This window comes from Xylaria bambusicola (assembly GCF_022495145.1).
Source record: "Xylaria bambusicola strain CBS 139988 unplaced genomic scaffold F5B22scaffold_46, whole genome shotgun sequence".
NCBI classification, from domain to species: Eukaryota; Fungi; Ascomycota; class Sordariomycetes; order Xylariales; family Xylariaceae; genus Xylaria; species Xylaria bambusicola.
Genome location: NW_025953599.1, coordinates 247,987 through 269,119, shown reverse-complemented (window position 1 = coordinate 269,119; position 21,133 = coordinate 247,987). Strand labels below are relative to the sequence as shown.

General features: G+C 49.6%; 8 protein-coding genes across 8 annotated transcripts; 5 read left to right on the top strand and 3 right to left on the bottom strand.

Annotated features, from left to right (window-relative positions):
- Window positions 1-520: 520 nt before the first annotated feature.
- Window positions 521-2,278, top strand: F5B22DRAFT_388351 (SOR/SNZ family-domain-containing protein). Its single transcript, XM_047971378.1, has 3 exons — window positions 521-548; window positions 640-1,234; window positions 1,404-2,278. The coding sequence occupies exons 2-3, from the start codon at window positions 784-786 to the stop codon at window positions 1,937-1,939; spliced, it is 987 nt and encodes a 328-aa protein (XP_047827671.1). The 5' UTR covers window positions 521-548; window positions 640-783; the 3' UTR covers window positions 1,940-2,278.
- On the bottom strand, window positions 2,233-3,821 carry F5B22DRAFT_620014 (SGNH hydrolase-type esterase domain-containing protein). The gene is made up of 4 exons (XM_047975812.1): window positions 3,380-3,821; window positions 3,228-3,271; window positions 3,077-3,137; window positions 2,233-2,896 (listed from the first exon to the last, which is right to left on the bottom strand). The coding sequence occupies exons 1-4, from the start codon at window positions 3,680-3,682 to the stop codon at window positions 2,546-2,548; spliced, it is 759 nt and encodes a 252-aa protein (XP_047827670.1). The 5' UTR covers window positions 3,683-3,821; the 3' UTR covers window positions 2,233-2,545.
- A 603-nt stretch (window positions 3,822-4,424) lies between these two features.
- F5B22DRAFT_388195 (phospholipase D/nuclease) lies at window positions 4,425-7,880 on the bottom strand. Its single transcript, XM_047971376.1, has 7 exons — window positions 7,548-7,880; window positions 7,456-7,483; window positions 7,213-7,365; window positions 6,386-7,134; window positions 5,380-6,260; window positions 4,837-5,223; window positions 4,425-4,732 (listed from the first exon to the last, which is right to left on the bottom strand). Exons 1-7 carry the CDS (start codon window positions 7,679-7,681, stop codon window positions 4,518-4,520), a joined length of 2,547 nt encoding a protein of 848 aa, XP_047827669.1. The 5' UTR covers window positions 7,682-7,880; the 3' UTR covers window positions 4,425-4,517.
- A 1,511-nt stretch (window positions 7,881-9,391) lies between these two features.
- F5B22DRAFT_620004 (glycolipid transfer protein domain-containing protein) lies at window positions 9,392-11,031 on the top strand. The gene is made up of 4 exons (XM_047975811.1): window positions 9,392-9,962; window positions 10,019-10,077; window positions 10,165-10,283; window positions 10,381-11,031. The coding sequence occupies exons 1-4, from the start codon at window positions 9,815-9,817 to the stop codon at window positions 10,673-10,675; spliced, it is 621 nt and encodes a 206-aa protein (XP_047827668.1). The 5' UTR covers window positions 9,392-9,814; the 3' UTR covers window positions 10,676-11,031.
- A 971-nt stretch (window positions 11,032-12,002) lies between these two features.
- On the top strand, window positions 12,003-13,048 carry F5B22DRAFT_388131 (uncharacterized protein). The gene is made up of 2 exons (XM_047971375.1): window positions 12,003-12,396; window positions 12,467-13,048. The coding sequence occupies exons 1-2, from the start codon at window positions 12,132-12,134 to the stop codon at window positions 12,943-12,945; spliced, it is 744 nt and encodes a 247-aa protein (XP_047827667.1). The 5' UTR covers window positions 12,003-12,131; the 3' UTR covers window positions 12,946-13,048.
- A 1,098-nt stretch (window positions 13,049-14,146) lies between these two features.
- F5B22DRAFT_658992 (glycoside hydrolase family 61 protein) lies at window positions 14,147-15,228 on the top strand (the record flags this gene model as incomplete). Its single annotated transcript, XM_047980168.1, has 3 exons — window positions 14,147-14,436; window positions 14,494-14,650; window positions 14,840-15,228. The coding sequence occupies exons 1-3, from the start codon at window positions 14,299-14,301 to the stop codon at window positions 15,226-15,228; spliced, it is 684 nt and encodes a 227-aa protein (XP_047827666.1). The 5' UTR covers window positions 14,147-14,298.
- Window positions 15,229-15,755: 527 nt separating this feature from the next.
- F5B22DRAFT_658990 (uncharacterized protein) lies at window positions 15,756-16,981 on the bottom strand (the record flags this gene model as incomplete). The annotated part of the gene is made up of 2 exons (XM_047980167.1): window positions 15,756-16,911; window positions 16,968-16,981. The coding sequence occupies 2 exons, from the start codon at window positions 16,979-16,981 to the stop codon at window positions 15,756-15,758; spliced, it is 1,170 nt and encodes a 389-aa protein (XP_047827665.1).
- A 1,762-nt stretch (window positions 16,982-18,743) lies between these two features.
- Window positions 18,744-21,011, top strand: F5B22DRAFT_658989 (beta-lactamase/transpeptidase-like protein; the record flags this gene model as incomplete). The annotated part of the gene is made up of 8 exons (XM_047980166.1): window positions 18,744-19,275; window positions 19,373-19,456; window positions 19,504-19,531; window positions 19,690-19,911; window positions 19,971-20,118; window positions 20,195-20,297; window positions 20,381-20,455; window positions 20,518-21,011. 8 exons carry the CDS (start codon window positions 18,744-18,746, stop codon window positions 21,009-21,011), a joined length of 1,686 nt encoding a protein of 561 aa, XP_047827664.1.
- Between the last annotated feature and the right edge of the window lie 122 nt (window positions 21,012-21,133).

The following is a 21,133-nucleotide window of genomic DNA, read 5'->3' as shown; positions in this document are numbered from 1 at the left end:
GTTCGGCATAGGCCGGAAACTGCCGGTCTAAAGGAGGCTAGATTAGCATGTGCGGAACTAACTGGACCTTAGCATCCGCATCCGCCCGCGCGTCATCGGTCCGCGTTGGTGGCAACGAGCCAGTTATCATTGGGATTGGCACGGCACGGGAGGGAGTACAAAGTCAGCCAGCTGCGCTTGTGTTATTGCGCGTGCATTTTAATATGAGTAACAACCAAGAATATCATAGCTTTGGTAACGGTGATCCCCCCGACGTCGGCGGCGACTGTGTCATGCATCCCGTTTCCGCCCTTCTACGCCTTGTGCCCCTTTGCCTCATCTCAGACTTGTACAGTACGCAACTTTAGGATGCCTCGAGGCCGTCTTCGCCCTCAGCTCCAAGTCAATGACTGAGAACTGAAGTGACTCGGCCCGTTAATCGGCTCCAGCCGGGTTTGTCGTCGGTAATAATGCACCGTCACAGTAGGTACCGTGTGGCACATTAGACTTCTGGGTTAACCTGGAAATCCTGGGGTTGGTGGGAGGGGACGGTATCGGCTTGCTTTAAGGTATACAATTATTTTTCTCCAACCCATTCATTTTTTCTTCTTTGCTTCTGAAGTGATTTCGTTTTAAATTTTTTTGACTCAACAATAGTAGCATTCCATTCAACAACAGAAGCCGAGCGAGGCATAATTGATACCCCCCAACTTTATTTTCAACTCCTTCTTGTCGAAGCGACTTTGCAGGATATACCTCAAACGAGCTCTCCGTCGAAATCAAAGTTCATCTACACAAGCAATCATGACGAACGACGCTGCCGGCGCTAGCGCCACTACTTCATCCACCACTACCAATGCCAACGCCAATGCCACAAGTAGCAACAGCGATGGCACCGCCGGCAAGGCCTCGTTCACAGTCAAGGCGGGTCTGGCGCAGATGCTGAAAGGCGGCGTGATCATGGATGTGACGGACGCCGCGCAGGCACGCATCGCCGAGGACGCGGGCGCCTGCGCTGTCATGGCGCTCGAGAGGGTGCCCGCCGACATCCGCGCCGAGGGCGGCGTCTCGCGCATGTCGGACCCGGCCAAGATCAAAGAGATCCAGGACGCCGTGACCATCCCCGTCATGGCCAAGGCGCGCATCGGCCACTTCGTCGAGTGCCAGATCCTCGAGGCCCTCGGCGTCGACTACATTGACGAGAGCGAGGTGCTGACGCCCGCTGACGACGAGTTCCATGTCGAGAAGTCTGGGTGTGAGTATATGAATGTTGCTGCGACCGCCTACTTCCTTTGTCTTTGCTTTTCGTTTCCCATACAATTAAGGCTACAATCCAGCTGTTACATTCTGTATCATACACAATTGAATCACTATCTACACCCGCAACATTACAGGATTATACTAACTTCGCCCCTTCCCACCAGTCAATATCCCCTTCGTATGCGGGTGCCGCAACCTAGCCGAAGCGCTCCGCCGCATCACTGAAGGCGCCGCCATGATCCGCACGAAAGGCGAAGCCGGCACAGGCGACGTCGTAGAAGCGGTCCGGCACATCCGGACAGTCAAGCGCGAGATCGCCGCGGCGCAGGCAGCGCTGCGCGAAGGCGGAGATCTCGCCCTCCGTCAGCTGGCGCGCGAGTACGGATGCGACGCGACGCTTCTGAAGCAGACGGCTGAGCTAGGCCGTCTGCCAGTCGTCAACTTCGCCGCGGGAGGTGTGGCGACGCCCGCAGACGCCGCGCTGATGATGCAGCTGGGTTGTGACGGCGTCTTCGTGGGCAGTGGGATTTTCAAGTCAGGCGACGCGGCGAAGAGGGCGCGCGCCATCGTCCGCGCCACGACGCACTTCCGGGATGCCAAAGTCGTCGCTGAGTGTAGCGAGGGACTAGGCGAGGCCATGGTGGGTATTAGTGTGCGGACGCTGCCGACGGAGCAGAAGTTGGCTGGGCGAGGCTGGTAAGGGGAAGAGAAAGCGGGATGAAAAAAGAGCAAGCTAAAAAAGGTAAAGTCGAACTGAACAAGATGGGAAATTAAAAAAGAGGTTTGAAGCAGGTGAGATTTTTGGGCCGTTTACATTCAACATTGGGAATTGATGGGCTTTACAGAAGGGGATGAGTTTGGTATCACACACTCACGATGAATGTAGTGTGTGGAATGGAGGTCCTACTGAAGTCATAGTCGCTAGCCACGTTCATATATAACTTCTAGACTAGGGTCGGTAAATGCAAAATACTATAAGACGTCTGGTACCTATTCTGTTCCGACTCCTTCCCGTTGCTTAAACCGGTTGATATATATGAAATACATGTGAAAACTGTGCTTATCCCGATCATCGTCTTCGTTTTATCCATATGATAGATTGGATCGGGATTCGAGTTTCAGTATAATGACACATAACTAATGCTAATGAGCAGCATCCTACATACATACACTTGGAGCCTTTCTTTTCATTCATGTCGCTTGCTATTATGCCACCTTGACAGTATTTCAGAAACGCAACACGAAACCAATCGTTGCACCAACAACACATACCCACGACCCCATTCCCTTCCTCGCACTCCCCCCATCAAGCAGGCAAATTATTCCAAAGCGCATAACTCAGCGTCTCATTCGGCGCAATCCACATCTCCAACACCGGCTTCGCGCGAACAATCAAATCAGCCACCATGCGTCCGAACACGACCTCTCCATACGGGTTCAGATGGGTATAGTCGTCGCCGCTGTAATTGTATTCCCACGAGGCGTCCCGGCCGATGGCGTCGACGTACGCCAGGCTCGCGGCGTTCAGATCGACGACAGTGGAGTTCGTCACGTCCGCGGCGTGCAGGGCTGCTAGTCGTTGCGCGTGCAGTGAGTCCGTGGCGTTGTGGGGTTGGTCGCGAGGGAAGACGCGGCGGGTTAGGGAGGATACGAGGAGCTGGTTTTATGTTTGGGGAATTAGTTCGAGGAGAAGGTGTTGTTGATATATATGATATCATTTGGATACATCCAAGATAGAAAGACGATAAATAAGGGAGAGAGGGATTGGGGATTGTCGCTTTATCTGAACTGTTTCGCAATGGTGGGATCGATGTGATATCTCCATCGTTACACGTACCGGTGAACCGCCTAGTGATTTCACTTCGTTCGCGAAGTCAATCAAGTTCTGCTGGTATAACCTGTTTAGATTAAAGAGTTAGTCAGTTGGCAAGCCAATCTATCAGTGCTGTCGAAGCGGGTCAGAGAGCAGCGGGCTGGAAAAGACATACTCGAAGGAAACACCACTATCGGCTTTCTGATCATTATGTCCAAACTATGAGTTCAACGTATTAGTTACCTACTGATCATTTAAAAAAATCCCCGGAGAAAGCCACAATCTTCCTCCTTATTACTCGCCTCATCTTCTAATCATCTCACTCACACTAATCGTAACATAGGCATCATTCGTCGCCGCATACCTTCTCACATGCTCCGTGAGATTACCCCAGTATCCCCTCGCCTTAAAGGACTCAGTCGTAGCACCGCTCAACCCGAAATTAATCCCCCAAGCGGGCTCGATCAGAGGATTCAGAAGTCCCCTGCCCCAACCTCCCACGACAGCCGTCGTGGAATCGCCAGCGAGGAAGAACGCCGGTGGTTTCGCGCGCGGTAGTTGTAAACTCGCCGCAGCCGGCAGAAAAACGAGGAGCGTACGCAAAGCGGAGATGATAGAAAAGAAACCCATGCTTAGGAGATCGGTTACTGATTCGCGGGATTAGGTAGGTATATACTCTTTACATCGGGTTGCTGATATTAAGGAATGTATGCCGGTGAAGCGAGTGCATGTGGACATCTTGAAAACAATATTATTATACATACATACATATATATACATATAATTCACATTTATACAAGTATACCCCCAACACAATTCACGAATTAAATCACCATCTATCTCTGTCCCAACCGCATCGCAACGTCAATACCCCGAGCTACTCACTCACACGCGACCCGCACCATCTATCTCATTCTCATCATATCCCGTAAGTATAGCGCAGGCTCCGCGGGCCTAAATCGAGCCTTGGCGAATTTGGAGAGGTTGAGGATCTTTTGTTCACTTTCGCAACATCATGGGCCGAGACGCATGCATGTAACCTTCCCCCCGCGCCCCATGAGAAAACGGCCAAGAAATGCGCCCAGATTGTGCGCGGGATAAATATGGATCCAGTAGACGGAGATATCGGTGACGACATGAACAACATTCATGGAGTAGATCTTTACGTCTTTCCAAACTTCGTAGGATTCTACCGACGAAGGTGGCAAGGGAAGGAGAGGTTTCGGATTAGCACACATACCACGGCGTCGCTTCCATCTAAATGCTTTATTTGGCAATAAATAATATTATTCATTATCGATACAGAGACTGCAGATATCCGCGAGAAGAAGCGAATAACTTCTGCCAGGTACGGAATTTACAACCCAAGCCCGGCCCCAGCAACGCCAATCGGTCATCCACTCATAGGCCTTATCATCACATCTCCGCGTGTGGCCGGTGCATTATCGACATTTCTTCTTCCTCCTCAAGTATATACACTCTCAGTCCATGAGTTGACCTGCAGCCCGGTCTCAGCCATATTCGCGTCCTTCAAGTAATCGAGGGGCATCCACACGAGATGGCCCTTGATCTGGTCGAGCTTCTCGCGGATATCCTTCGCCGGGATGAATCTATCGAAGATATGGCCCGGTTTGACGCCCTTTGGGGGCAGATAGAGGTTGTAGTCATCGAACGTTTTCACTACAGAACACGTAACGGCATTAGTTGATAGTAATTTTTCTTCCATAGAGGGCTAGAACAAACGGAGCTTCAAAATCAGTTATTGTTTTATCTGCGTTACTCACCATAGTCATCGGGATCCGCGTGGAACAAATGCCTGAACGTCATAGTGTTCGTCGTGGCGTTTGTAGTCCACTGCTCCCACAACTCGTCGCTCATGGGGTCTTCGACAAATTTGTAGCTCTCGTCCCGATCCCATATATCGTTTGGCGAGTCTTCGCCCGGCGGCTGGGCATTGGGATCATTACTGGCGTCATGGTCCTGTGGCGGTAATAATCCTAGGTGCTCCCGCCAGAGGTAGCGTCGCAAAGTCGCAGCATGCCTGCCGGCTTGGAATGGCTGGCCGTCCATTGTGCTTTGGATCATGTCGGTATCCTCCATGACGATAGAAAGCTCACTGTCGTGGTGGCCCTCCTGGCTGCGGTCGTTCAAGTTGCTTGATCCGCATATCACTGCAGTTCACTGGCGTCAATACTTGTCTTGTCTAAGGGGAATCGGCGCAGAGCTGAAATGCTCTGTATGCTACAGAGGTACACTCGTCTGCCTGGAAGAAACATTCCATCTCCGCGAGCAGGAAACATGATATGGAGCACTCAGGGATGACATACCTATGCGATCGTCCACAATGAGGAGCTTGGCGTGAACGTAGAGTTCCTCCTGTATCCAGTTATGAACCTCTTGTTCCGGATCACCGTCCCACGGCTCATCCGAAAGCTTCCCTGTTCCAGCCATGGCATGGTGCGCCACGCTGAATGTTGATGTTATATCTTCGCCACTTCGCCTCACCTCTTCATATCGTTGTTTTGCTTGTGAGCTGTCCGTCCTCTCTTTCGATTCCCTCATCTCTTCAGCCCTGCTCAATTTTTCGTGGATACCGGAGTCGTGGATGCCGGAGCCCATCATCTCCTCAGCCTGGGCCCGTTGCACCTGCTGATATTTGACACCGGACTTTTCCTCTCGCTCGCGGATGGCAGGATTCTTGTTGAGACGATCGTAGGTTCGCAGATTGAACACAAAGATGTGGTTCGTCGGATCAACGCCTTGTGCGCGGATCTGCTCAAAGATGGAGTGCTCCCCACGACAGAGCGACTTGTACTGATAGTCCATAATAGCGCGTGTTCCGATTGCCGCATCATCACGCAAGTCGCCAGCAAATCCAGGGATCGCAGGAATAATGATAATGACGCGGAATTTACGGCCCTCCTTCCCGGCTCTGACGCACGCTTCCACGATTGCGCTTCCAATCGTATTGTGAACGGGAGATTGTTGATCACCTGTAGCCGTGATGAAGAACTGATTCTCAATATACACGTAATGCTGAGCGTTTCGAATCACCTCTTTGTATGCATTTTGGATGCTGTGGTCTCTGAGGATGCCACTCGACCAGTCAGCGCTAGACCTAACAATTTGCGCATGGACAGTCCCCCGATCGTTGAGATTCTTGGTTTCTAGGGGGGTCACGGGATGGAGGACGTAGTCGCCCACAGGGCTGTGGAGATCGAAAGTCAGTAAGTAAGCCTCGGAATAACGAAGAGCGTCTAATCTCAATCGCGTATGCGAGAAAAGGAGACGAGACTCAGACGGAAACACAGGGAAGATAAGATAATATCGTACAACTTGGGCCTTTGCACTCCGACAAGATCCTCATCTGCTCCTTCACGGCCTCGTAGCTGGAGCCAATCGAACCCTTCTGAACGCTTGTACTTGTCGCGCTTTACGAAGTTCCATCGAAGAACGAAATGTTCGGCAATGTCATAGACGCACGGCCCTATAACACCCATTGACACATCATGCCAGGGCATTCGACCGTACTCGGCTTTGCTGAGCTCATTTTGCTTCCAATCATCGACGTTTTGGAAATCCATGATGCGATTGTTGTTGAAATCTTGGCCAGGCCAGACCTCGTTGGCAACCCCCTCGGGGTGAACATCGGAAAGTATGTGCTGATGGTTGTCCCAACGACCAAAGCACAAGTCCAGGCCACCAATGAAGGCCATTTCATAGTCGATGACGATGAATTTTTCGTGGTGCGCCCAATAGAGCGTCATGTCTGCAGCGTTTTCAAAGACATTATGGTCAGGGTGGCGCATGATCTTGATGTTTCCGTGACCTGGCGAGCCTTCGGGACAAAGATTCTGGAGAGCGTGTTTTGTGTGCTGAGAGTTACAGGTAAGGGCGGCCTCAACCTCGCGATAGACGATGACATAGATCTTGACGCCTGCCTCAGCGCGACGTTTGAGGACAGCGTCTAGACGCCATTCTTGGTTGAAGTGCGGCGGTCTCCTCAAGAATAATTCGGGGGACAGCCACCAGTCGGCGATGTAAATGGTCTCCTTGGCTTTTTCTAGTGCGACAGAGACAGCCTTCAGTGACCGGATTAGTACTGTTTTCTCTTCTTCCTGTTGTACAACTGCAGAAGGGGCGAGAGAAGTTGCACGTACCCAGAAATAATCTCTTCCGTCGACATACCATTTGATTAGGTTGTTGTCGTGCTCAGGGAAGAACGAGTTAAAGCGATGTTCCTCGGCGATCTTGGCACGCTTCGCGTCACAGGCCTTTTCATGTTCCTCATCATGGCGATGCTGGGGATTGAACTGTAGACGAGAGGAAGCAATGCTGTCAGTCAGATGCTCCCGAGACAAGAATTTATTCAGCCCCGCGATGTTTGATCAACTGGCACATACGAGATTCCCGAGTTTCCCAATCTTGTGTCTGTCATGGGCAGTCATTGGTCAGCTATGTTGGTGTGAGAGGTGTTGTGGGTCGATCAACACACTTTTGATGGTGTAGGGCAATTCTGGCATCCTCCAGGTGAGTGTCCTTCAGTTTTTCCTTGAGCCCGTGAAAAGGATTCTTCAGCTTGTCTGAAAAACTCGAGTGACCTCCGTCTGGACCGTCGGATTGGGCCATGGTAAGGACAGATGCCAACCTATGGAGTGCGTGTCTAGAAGGGACCCGAAGAATGACAACAACTACTACTAGCACTACAATAGCTGCTGCGCACCATCAGATAGAAATATTTTTCACAGGTATGCCAAGGTGAAGGTCAATTGAAAAGAGGCTGCCGACGCGGGTCAAGGGATGGATGATGAAGGGACACGGATAGATGATATACACAAGGTCGATATGACGTCAGAGTTGAAGGATTAATTTTGAGCTACCTACGCGACAAACAGCGGCGGCGGTTGTGGCACTTGGAGGTCCTGTCTCCGATGTCTGTGTCCCCTAGCGAGAACTGCTAGACTGGATCCTGATGTAGCGGCTGTTTGCAATTGAAGTCATTCTTGTTTCTCGTGGGATTGCGAGAACATGCGAGGCGAGGAGCCAATCAACATCCTAGACGCCCCGAGATGCGCCTCCTTCTCGGCAGCATCGTGCCGGGCAAGCCCCTCCTCACCTCAGTCTGCCCTCAGTCTGCTCTCAGCCCCTCCATCTGACGCCCTCCCTTACCGCTGTCTCCCTCCTCCTTCCCTCTAGACTAAGCCCTACAAGTAAGCACTCGCCAGCCCAGTCGCGTGATTGTCGAGCGAATCGAGTGGGCGCATGGGCTTGACGAATGTACAATATCCAACGTTCGTGCCAATCGACCACTTGCAGTACATCTGATCGGCAAGATCCGAATGGTGTTCCTCACTGGACGAGCATCATGTCATTCTGGGTCAATCCGCGTAGGTAGCAGCAGACCGGTCATACTTATAGAGAGCAGCTTGTGAGGGAAAGATTTGACATGGTGGCATGTTGAATGTCTTGGCGAGCCATCTGGTGAAGATTGAAAGCACTTCTTCAATACCTTTTCCATGTGTTCACTCTTTCCCCAGGCACATTTGCCAACGGCTTTGATCCTTGGCGGCCGCATCATGCTAGGTAGGCCAGCTGCATACCTACATACATACCAGTAGTAGTAGACACACCGCTCATGCTGTCGACAGGCATGCAACACAATTCATAAGATAGATACTAACTACAATGCTCAAAAGAGGGATATGCTCGAATTATGAAGATTCTCTGACTGTTTGTCGTGATCGAGGCTTGCTCCTTTCGTGGACATCTGACATCTGGCATAATTCCTACCCACTGTGTCGGTTATGCCCTGAAAGACCACAGACACGCCCCAAGCGTCAGTTATATTGGCCGCGTGTTCGTTTGGTTAGATCACAATTCTCGTCAATGCTAGTGTAGAGATTCAAGACGACGGGTGTTGGCTAGTCTTGGGCTACTCCAACGTAGTTCCACGGTCCTTGAGCCGCTAGACGATACTATCGTCAATGAAACATTCATTGACTAACGGATGCTGATTTGAAAAAATACACTTTGTGATTGGAAAACGTAGAGAGTATTGCGTGAATTTCATTGCCATGAATGGAAGAGAGTGGCAAGCACCTACATTTATATCTTTTGGGTGCATATGTGTGATATCTTGGCAGAAGGGTGTTGTTGTCCTGTACAGTACTACTGTATGTAGCATGAAGATGTAACTGTAGATCAGATCACACCTCCGCAGTGGGAGCTAATTTAGGTGTTTATCGCGGCCCTGGGCAGCCTGGGGTACTTCCTAGTGACTTGGATGAGCAGATGCAGACCCCATCACTCCCACCTGCAGTAGCAGTTGGTAGGCACTGTTGGTAGTGTACCTAGGTAGTCTCGGTAGTGACACAGTGGATTGGATAGGTGGTGACGTTAGGGCAAGTGGCCAATCAGTGCTAATCTGTAGGTAGGTACTCGGCAAGTACCTCGCAGCCAGGCATGAGCGGGGTGTTCTGAAGCAAGCAGGGGGCCATGAGGGGTCCCCTCGAGTCCAGAAGCTCCAAAGTAGGTTTGCAACGCAAGCAACGCAGGTCAACAACTCAACTCGACGGATCCATTGACGTTGACTGACCGCCCCTCTGCTTCTACTCGACTTCTACTCTATTTCTACTACTTCCGCTTCTGCTGTCACCTCCTTTCCCCTTTTCCTTTCCTACCGCCTTTCCTACTTCTCCCTAAAATCACTCCAACGCTGTTCATCAAACCTCAAAAACCGAAAACCAAAGAACCTCGTCAACCATGTCTGCTCCCGCTGTGCCCGAGGGAGCTACCCTGCTCTCGACCTTCAAGCGTTCCTTCGTCGACGTCCCCGTCGATGCTGACAACGACAATGCCATCTCCACAACCGAGTTCCTCGATGCTGCCGAGTCCTTGACCACCATGTTCGGTATACAATGCCCTTGGACTACGAGCCAAAGCCTGTCTCTAATACAATGCTCTTAGATGCCCTCGGATCCATTGCCTTCTCGCCCGTCAAGTCCGACATGCTAGGAAATGTCAAGGTGTGTCTTTACCTGCTCCAACAGAGGTGTTCTCAACTCCCTTTGTGTCTCCAGTCTCAGCATCTGACATGTCGAACCCAAATCTAGAAAATCCGTGATCGCCAGCTAGCTGCCCCCGCCGAATCCGAAACTCTCCAGGCTCTCGTAATCAACGAGCTCAAGTCCAAGTCCCACAAGGCTACCGAGGGTCTCGTGTGGTTAGTTAGGTACGATCCACCGCCTGCCCGCCCCGCTGCACTATATCCAAGTTATATAGACCGTCCCCCGAGTAGCATGTTGTAGAAGCTGACTTTCATTCTAAAGAGGTTTGGATTTCACCTGTATTGCACTGAGCAAGAATCTTGCCTCGTCCAGCGAGGAGCTTGCTGAGTCGTTCCGCGGCGCCTATGGTGCTACCCTCAAACCGCACCACGGCCTCCTTGTCAAGCCCGTGTTCTCAGCTGCTATGAGTGCCTGTCCTTACCGGAAGGACTTCTACCCAAAGCTGGGAGCTGACCAGACCGCCGTTACTATCGAGTTGACAACCTACCTAAAGTCACTAGAGAAGATAGTTGCCATTCTCAAGGGATTCCAAGACCGCAAGGAGGCCAAGTGGTAATGATCAAGACGTCTCTTGGGGATAAATACTGTTTCCTAGATCAAGTATTTGCGGAAGAATAGCCTTGGATTGGTTAGAAAAGAATCAAGAGAATTGAAATCAGAGGTCTCTAGAGAAGAAGACTGTTCAAGACGAATTTACACAGCAGCCACAAGAAAAGAAACTTAACAGCAAGCATCAACGTTAACACTGCATTTGAGAAAGCCGTGCAGCTTCCGAGATGTGTGACATGAATCCACAATTATGGATACTTTGCTGTAACGTAACTTCAGCTGATATACAGTGATCTCGTTGTTACAAGTAATATGGCGACTCCGACAAACTAAACCTCTACACTAGGAAGAGAGACGATGCCCTCTGGACAAGAGTGCTGTATGTCAATATATAATCTTATGTCCGGATCAATGCTAGTCTATCTCGTGTCTTGAAATAAACGAACTGGGAATCTTAGAAAGGAAGCCGACGACTAACATGGGTTGATGCATTTTGTGATTACTAACGTCGTCGTCTATTTTTCAAAATAGGCCAAGATATATACAGTATGTATAGGTAGTGTGTAGGCGGTGAACAGCGCTTGATCCCCGAAAAGGAAGCGCGCATCTTCATCAAAGTTCTGACAAAAGAAAGGATGGCAGCAATTCCATTTTCGATATTGTTTCTCGATTCTTGTGTCCGAAACGGGAAAGCAATTGCATGCCGACTACCCCATGCGGATCTGGCCTTTGCATTACAGTCATTTACAGAGCATTAAACGTCTTACTTAAGTAAGCCAGCCCGGCACTTCAGGTTAGACCCGATGGCCCACATGTCGCCACCGCCGGCAAGGTACGGGATGATGCATTCCATCCCAGCCATACAGTAGACTAGCCCACAGCCAAGCTGACAGGCAGGCGAGGTAGGATCTCTGTTCCATTTGTTTGTTTGTTTCTAACCCGTCCACTGCCCGTCTGATTACAGTTAAACAAACCGGGGCAGCTCCCACATCCCGACGGCACTAGTAGGGAGAGCCGTCGACATTACGAACTACCGCCCGCGCTTGGGTCCACGACAGGGGAGTGTGATTGGCTCTGTGGGGGATTCCGGGGTGGATGAAAGCTCGTATTTGGTGATGGCAAGCCCTCAACAATCCCTCCATCGCTTTGTTGTTACCGGCAGAGAGGAATTGATTGCATGTCATCACCGCAATGCTAATGCTCATGGCAGTGTGTTCTCCTATTGTTTCCGCGCGGATGCGCGGATGTAGATCGTCATGCCACCCGTTATGTCATGAGAGACTCACTCGTATTGTGATATCTACCTAGGTAGACGTACCATAGATAGATAGACAGATGTAAATATATAAAGGTCTTCAAACCTCGACTTCATGATAGAAGAATAGTCCACCACCACCCAACAAACTCATTCGCCTTCCCCTCACGTGTCTCCTTCATCACCAACACCAACCTAACTTTTCACAATGGCCAAGTTCACTGCCCTCGTCGCGGCCGGCGCTGCCACCCTCGCCTCTGCCGTTCCCTTGGAGTCTCGCCAAGTCATCCCCAACTACCCTCCCAACGAGATCTCCACTGGCTTCCGTCTCGTCGCCAACGTCACCGACCCAGCGACAGACTTGACTCCCTCGGTCGACGGCTGGGAACTTGCTGGCATTCACGTCGGCGCCGGTCTGAACGCCGCTGTTCTCAACGACGTGGCTGGTACTGGTAGAATCTTCTACCACAACGGTAAGCCGATTTTTTCATAATATTTTGCACCAAAGCAATCTATTATCTATATACTAATGACTTCCCCTAGGCACCGCTGAAGAAGTCCGCTACGGCCGAGGCAGCATCGTGACAGACAGCGGCAGCCCGCCGTTCCCCTCGGGCATCGACGTGCAAAGCGAGACGGAGCACGACGCCACGTACCCCGCCGAGCACGCCGTGGCCATCAACGGCGGCAGCGGCACTATCGGGGTATCTCTCCTGCCGCACCCGGACCCGTACTTCTACGTGACGGCGCTCGCGCCCGGCACGTTTGTGGCGTGCCCGCGGACGGTGCCGTACTACAACGAGGAGTTCATCGTCGTGCGCTTCGCCTACGACAGCTGGGACCCCGAGACCGCGCTCCCCGTGCGCAACATCCCGCAGGGCTGCACGGCCATCACGCTCATCCCCGAGTGCGATACCTTGGCTGCGCTGCCTGCGGGCAGCCTCTCCAGCCACGACGAGGCGAGGAACTCCAAGTGCTACAAGGATGTCTCTGCTATCAACTGGCCTGAGTACGGACCTTAGATGGTTCTGTCAGGGTGGCTGCCAGGGAGTTGGAGGGGAGGAAAAGAAAAAGAAAAGGAATTGTTCGTAGAAGTAGAGAAAAAGGTTGCATTGTTCACCAAACTATAATATTGGTAATCATAATAGCCCATAGTTAGTTCTTGCGACTAAGTGTACTTTACTTCCTGCTTTCAGAAGTATGTGCACAGAATAGCTTTGTTTAATATCAGTCGTCTTGAATCGCGAGCCAAAACTTCCTATGAGTACTTTTGCTGCGAACGTCGGTGGTTGTAACGTCAAGATCACTCCTGCATGTAATTAATCTAAGATGGGTATTAATTCTTGAAACAACCTATGTCCGCCATCATATGTAGACTATGTAGGCTAAGTTATATACAATAGTCTGTTGGTTGTAACCCCGGGATCGTAGCCTTATCGTCCAGGAGAGAGTTGAGAAAACGGTTAGATATGGATGTGAAGATTCCTATAAAACTTATACAGCAGGTCGACAGACAATGTTTCGTCGAAATGAACTGCTCGGTGCGTGTGTGTATATGTGTGTAAGACTGACAAGCAGGGACTATGTCAGCTCTTCTGCACAATAACGTCAGATATGTCACGAGCGCATAAGGAAAAGAAGCCTAAGATCCTGTATAATTGAATAAGTTGCCCTGTCCGGGGTCTAAGAGAGCAACTTACTTAAGATAAGTTTCCTGTACGACGGCACTGTTAGATTATCTAGTCCTGAGTTATTGCAACATGGTTCCAGAACTAGAGCGCGGTTGACGCTAATTACTGAATGTCACGAGTTAATCCACCAACTATTGTCTAACTTAGGTTGAGCCTCCCAGAGCCATAGGAAAATATGGGCAATGATCTTCCATGATCTAGAGACAGCAACTGTTGAAATTTGACCGCCTTGGATGAAAAAAAAAAAAAAAAAAAAACCTGAGGTCACGATTATTCGACTCGCCTCGTCAAGTCGTCAACATCCAATAGATGGAAACAGACTAGAAACCCGTACCTCATAATCCACATAATGGCGATCACGGTGCGGAGATTGACATAGAAACAAGGAGTGGAGGCACCTACATACCAACTTCATTACCAGCACGCGGCCTTGGTGCCTCCGGGGTGCACAGTCCAACGTGGACGAGGGCTTCTATATGGCTTCTTTTTCTTCTTTTTGATGAGTTGTCGGGACTCAGTGGAATATGTTACTGGTATAAAGACACCTGACGCAGCTCAGTTGTTCATGAAGAAAGAGACATACTAGGCGATGATAAGCACGAGGATCATGCTGCTTCGCTAATATTGAACACCATTCTATAATAATACAATCTGCTCTAGCCAGAGCGATCCCAATGGGCAGATATGCAAATCCTCAATACAGCGTTCCTCAGAGCTTTAACTACCTTGGTAGCAGCGCATGGATACGTCGACACCGCCAGCATCGGTGGTTCAGAGTACACTTTCTACCAGCCTTACACGGACCCGTACACTAGCCCTACAGTAAGCGACCAGCTTCATAACAAGTGAAAGAGAGGAAGCCATTAACATAACATCTAGCCCGAGCGCGTCTCAAGAGAGATTCAAGGCAACGGTCCGGTCACGGATGTTACATACGAAGATATCCAATGCGGTGGATATACTGATGGTGGCATCGTGGGATCTTCTCCAGCCACTCTCCATGCAGAGGTAGCAGCTGGATCTACCGTCACCGTACGTTGGACATTGTGGCTAGATAGCCACGTAGGACCCGTGATGTAAGTCGCACGTTTAATTCCTATATTAGATGAGAGAAACTCGACTAACTATATCTCTACGGAACTTATATGGCGAAATGTCCCAACACTAGTTAGTTAATGGCGCTGCACGAGCTCATGAAAAAGGGGTACTGACATAAGCCGAATAGGGTGTGACGAGTATATGCCCGGCACGGACGCCGTGTGGTTCAAGATTGCCGAAGACGTTCGCCAAGGGACGTCTAACAAATGGAGAGCCTCTTATCTCATGGTCTCCGGCAACTCCAGTTACAAATACACTATTCCCTCATGTCTAGCGCCAGGATACTATCTTGTCCGCCACGAGATTATCGCTTTGCACTCAGCATACGAGTATCCAGGGGCTCAATTTTACCCCGGCTGTCACCAGCTGAAGGTGACGGGTTCAGGCACCACGACGCCTTCCTCTAACCTTGTAGCATTCCCCGGCGCGTACAAGGGCTCAGACCCAGGTATTACCTACGACGCTTACCAGACCCAGGAGTACACTATCCCGGGTCCTGCTCTTTTCACCTGCTGAGTGTAAGGGAAACGAGAGTCGATTTTGAAATAGGGGTATTCGGGCAATGTATGTGAGGCATCTCCCAAAGATGTTGCATTTCCATCATAGAAGGCATCGGTGGATATATAACAAGCTCTAGAATCGATGTATATGAGTGTTGACTGCAATCAGCAAGATCAAGAATAGATGTCTCATGTGATCAAGGCGCTATTCCACTAGAAAAGGACCAAGTATTTCCGAGAACCAAATGAAATCGTGGCGACATGGAGAGTTCTAGTGAATTGATAAGTAGAAGTTCAGTAGCAGGCCGTACATCCTTATAGACTGGGTCAAGGGTAGTCAATACGATGTCCAGCTTCAAGGAAGTAAGTGAGTTCTAAATTTAAATATAATATCATTCTCATCATATATCGCTTGTATTGTTCGAGAGATTGTTGAACTTGAGGCATGGATAGATAGAGAATGGAAATATCGAGACATAGTAGAGTTTTATTCATTGGTAATACACACATAGCATATAATCAGTCCCCTTTCACCAGCGCAATTTACACAGCTATGGGATTCCCATCGGGTTCATATTCTGGGATATATGCCGCCTTTCCATCGTCATCAGCCGCCAGTAACTCAGTCCTAAATGGCTCGAGACCCTCGACAGTGTCAATGCGTTCGATACACTCGATTGCTATACGGGCGTTCCAGTCCATATCCATTATTGTGTTCATCGCGCATATCCCCATCATCTCGTACCGGACCTGGTCGACGTTAAGCCAGCCGCACGTCGGCTTGCGAAAGAAATCTTCGGAATATTCGCCTTTAGAACAGTATGTGTCGAGGACCCGCTGCATAAGTTGTCGCACAAGAGCGAACGCCCGGATGCCAGAAGCCCAATGTTCTTCACCGGGAGTGGGTGGTGGTACCCACGGCTCATTCCAATGTTCCCCCCCTTCATTTTGCATCATAAATGCGTCGTCGCCATACCCGAATCCTTGCAATTCTAATATATCCTCGATGCATTTTTTCACGTGGTTCAGCCGAATTTGCGCATCTTCGCCTCGTTGGCCGTCCACGATAGACCACGCATCTATGGTCATGTTGTATGAGATCGAACGATCCCAACCACGATCCAGCCCGTCTCCGTCATTTGACATGTGGAAGATGGCTGTTACAAAGTAGCCCCTTTCAGCCTCAATCGGCCAGAATACGTACTCCGACCTTCGGAAAGTCTCCCAAAACTCCGGCTTCAAATAGTACTCCTGACTAATCCTTTCTGCTAGTTGATGGTGTTCGCAATCGAAAATTTCGTAGTCTCCGCATCTCGCTATTCCTACTAACTTCTTTGCATCCTCCGGTAGGTTGTCGCGCAGATACTCTATGGGTTGCTGGACATTGAGAGCCTCTAGTGGCTGATCTCTGCGCAGCTGCAAGGTATTCAAAGTGTAGATGCTAAGTTCTGCATCTTTTGGATTGGGCACATGCCTTGATCTCTCTAATTGCGTTTTACTTCGTGGCTTCTCTCCGATCAAGCCATTATCGAGTATGGTTGCGCGGCCGAAGATAGGATCCGCTGGTGTACCGGCGTCTGGCTGCCGCGCCCTAAAAGGTCTTCTTCGCGGAGGCATGGTAGTGCTTAATCGTGGTACATCAATAGCAATTGCAGCAACTGGGGCGGTAAGGAGTCGAAGAACTTGCAAGAAATCCCAGCTAGTCTTCTCATTCAGTATTTCACAAGGACAAGCCAATTCCAAGGTGAGACTCACTTGGCATAAACCATCTTTCATACGCCTTTATGCCCTTTGTCCATGGTTAGTACAGAATCGAGAATATGGGATGAGACATAGTCTTTGTTTTCCTCTTTCTCCACGTACCGAAAGCAGCATCTTCGACCCAAGTCTCTTTTCTAACAATGTGAACGTTAGGGAATAAAGTGGTATTTGATATATGTCAATTGCAGATACAGATTTCCCGGTCTGCGTTGTGGTCTCGAAAAAGAAAAACTTTACGTAGGTCATGGGGGCTGTAAGGTTTCTACAAGCACAGGACTATACCTCCTTGGCTTCAATAATGGCGTAAGTTGCGGCATTGAATCTCGGCCAAGCATATACAATAGTAAGATTCGAGAGATCACCGGCCGTTTTTTAGTATAGTGACCTTGTGTAAGAGCCAAGAAGTGAGGACTCAAGAGCCTCACCTTCAACGAATATAAGACTGTCTTTGATTGGTGGACCTCGGCTGAATCGCACGTTGCGTAAAAGAAAGGGGCGTCTTACTAGATGTAGGAGGAATTTGAAAAACAGGATACACAAAGAAATAAAAGGCTGATATTCAATCTAGTACACTTATATACCTGAGTGATTCTATGGGTATTGCTAGTGTGCCTACGTGATAAATCCCCTTATGTGGACAAATGACAAAACTTGCCTTCTCTGACTTTTATTTATTTTAGAATAGCAAGAGATGAGAAGGAAAGAAAAAAAAAAATCCTAGTGTCGCCTAACGAGAGAATCAAAGCCTCAACACGTAACGATGCGGAGAACATACAGACGCTGGAACGCCGTGCAATCGAAAGTTGTAGATAATTATGCTTAGATAGAGCGTGCCGATCCAACCGTTTCCCGCTTTACATTTTTCTTAGAAGAATAGATAGTAGCACAAATGCAGATATTCTCATGTGTTGTCTGATATGTAAGAGGTGGTTGATCGCTTGAGCTCTATCGACCCTGCTTGGAGGAGGGGAGGGGCATTCCAGCCGTCGTATTTGCAAATATCTTATCATACACACCGTGGCATCCAATTCTGTGAATCAAAGGTTCCGAAGGCCTAGATTGGCGGCTATAATTATCGGAGACTCTCTATCCGCCGCGTACGATAGGATTACCCGGGACTGGGAATCCCTGTGGTTTTTGCCGGGGGGGAATACATAGAAGTATGCCAACGATACACGGATAGCGGATAGGAAAGGAGATAAAAAAATCTCGAAGGCCATAGATCGAGTGCTCGCATTTATTATATCCCGTCACGTGCCTACTGCTAAAGTATATGTAGTAGCATCGGAATACTCTAGATAGAGTAACCTCCGGGGGACGGAGTGAGATGCAAGCTCCAATCTCGACGCTACATTCCGATTTACCCACCAGGGACATGTAACCTTCTTCCCAGCAAGATTACAACGTTGTGAATTGGCAATTAGTTATTTATGGTACACAATATTAACTATAGTTATAACGCTATATAACGGTGACGTTAGCTATTAGATACATCTGAAATTGAAGTTACAGTACAGATAGACATGTCTCTCTTGATATTACAAGTACTCATCCTCTTAATGACCTTTAAATTTATTAGTAGTCAAACTCTTCATGAGCATCACTAGGCGGCGATGTACAAATTCACCTGTCTACTTCCAGATTTATCCCTGTTTTCTCAGTTCCTCGTATTACATCACTTGTCGAGATCAGACTTCTTGGAGTGGAACTAGCCAAGACGAGCGAAAGTGTGATACTGCTGTCTCGCTGTAATCACTATCAAGGGCCAATATGAGGTTTACCAACATATCAGTCAAACTTCTTGGTATAGCGATAGCTTGCGTGCTACCAACATGTCAAGCCGCACCAACATGCCCTCTGGAGGGACCAGTATTTCCCAAACCGTTACGCCTCGCGAGTAGCGAGGCAATGAAGGTGGCTATTTCCAACTTGACCGAGACGTTCAAGGGAATTACGGGAGGCGCCCAGAACTATTCTTTCGCTCTTCAAGTCTTCTCGGCACACGATCCGGACCCCGTTTTCTCAGTACTTCATACAGCACCAAAGTTGGCAACGTTGAATACTACGGGTGTTAAGAAGGTTGATGAGGACACTGTTTTCCGCGTGGGAAGCTTGACCAAGATCTACTCGATTTACCTATTTCTTATAAACGCCGGCGATAAAGTATGGAACGAGCCCATTACGAACTACGTCCCTGAGCTACGGGAATTGATAAACGGCTCGGATCCCGTGGTTAATACTGACTGGGAACGAGTAACGATTGGAGGTCTGGCAACACAAATGACAGGTGTTCCTCGAGATTGTAAGCGATGCCCTCAAAGTACAAAGCCTGGGGCGGATCACTGACTATAACTTAGACGCGCTGCTAGGAGAGCTGACACAAACCCCGTCAACACGAGACAATGTGGTTCAATATGGATTTCCCCCACTGAGTGCTCAAGAACAACCTCCTTGTGGAGATTATCCTCTTTGCAGCCGAAAACGTGAGTCGTCTAAACAGCGGACTGAGCTCTACTCACACCTCTCACAGAGTTCTTCACCGGCCTTAGCACATTCTAGTAAGTGAGCTGCAAAGTGATGCACATTCGAGATAACACTTCTCCATCTATCCCCTATCAAAAATAATAACCCTATTTTCCCAGTCCGTCGTTACCCCCGATGACGTCTGCCGCGTATTCCAACGTGGCGTTTCAACTCCTGTAAGTAACATGCGCAGTCCGTATATAATGCGCTGCCACCGAATTAACGAGACACATTCAAGCGGATACGCCTTAGAAACCATTACTGGGAAGACCTACGAGACCCTTCTAGAGGAGACGATTCTCAAGCCCCTGGGTTTGAATAACACATTTCTAAGAGCGCCTGAGCGTTCACGGGGACTCATACCAGGCCACCCTGACGTGACAGGATGGACATTCGACCTTGGTGAGGCCGCAGGGTAAGATGTCTCAATCTCCCCGTTCAAAGAAAAGCTCTCGGAACTCACATCTACTGCAGAGCCGGCAACATCTACACTTCCATAGAGGATTTATCGAAAATCGGACGTGCAATACTCAGCTACGAGCTCCTTGACCCTGTCATCACGAGACGCTGGCTCAAGCCGTTCTCATTCTCTACCGACCCACACGCCTCGGTTGGTGCCCCGGTACGTAATTCTTGGAATCATACTCACCTTACCCTAGCCAGTGTTTGAACAGATGGGCTGATTTGGGCTGTTACAGTGGGGTGCGAGAAGGATCAATGTTGCGGGTCAGCCGTACCGCTGGATCACGGCATTCAACAAAGCCGGGAGAATCAGTGATTATAGCTCTGTCCTAGCAATAAGTATGTATCATGACGCCGTTACTGCTGGTACTGCAAATTACCAGGCCTTACTGCCCTGTTTGCTGACTCTCGACTGTCAACAGTCCCGGATTACGATATCGGCATATCGGTTTTATTAGCGGGAGAGCTGCCGCCAAATGCAAACTTCAACCTGCTAGGTACGGATTGATAATAAAAAGCGAATTCTGAACCAAGTGCATATTCTGACCCCTTTTCACAGACATTATTGGGGAAGTTCTCATCCCAGCAGTTGAGCAAGCAGCCCGGGCCGAGGCGGACGCCGCTTTCAGCGGGCGCTATGCATTCGCCAACACGGGACAGCGCAACTCATCGATGACAATCAAGACAGATGCCGAGCCGGGTCTGAGTGTATCACAATGGATTAGCAACGGAACAGATTTCCTCTGGACGTCTACAGTGCTTCAAAACGGCTACTTGCCCCTGGTGCCGCGCGTGCGGCTGTATCCCACGGGACTCGAAAGCCAGACCGCCAACGGGACGACAAAGGTCGTCTTCAAGGCGGTATTCGAGGATGCGAATCAGCCGTCACAGGCAAAGGCCATGTTCTCGACGGACTGCGCGACGTGGATCAATGTCGCGTCCGTCATCTATGGGTCTGCAGCTATGGACGAGCTGATCTTCGAAGTGGATTCTAAGGGGAAGGCGATTAGCATTACGTCACCGTCTTTGCGGGTGACTCTAGACAAGAAATAGTTTCTCTCCATATTCAATCTCATCTTCGCTTTGGAAATGCTGAATTGGCTAGTATGTTCCTGTGAGCCCCACATTTGCGTCTCCGATATGGGCTGAGTAAGGCGCCGATGGCTCTATGAAAT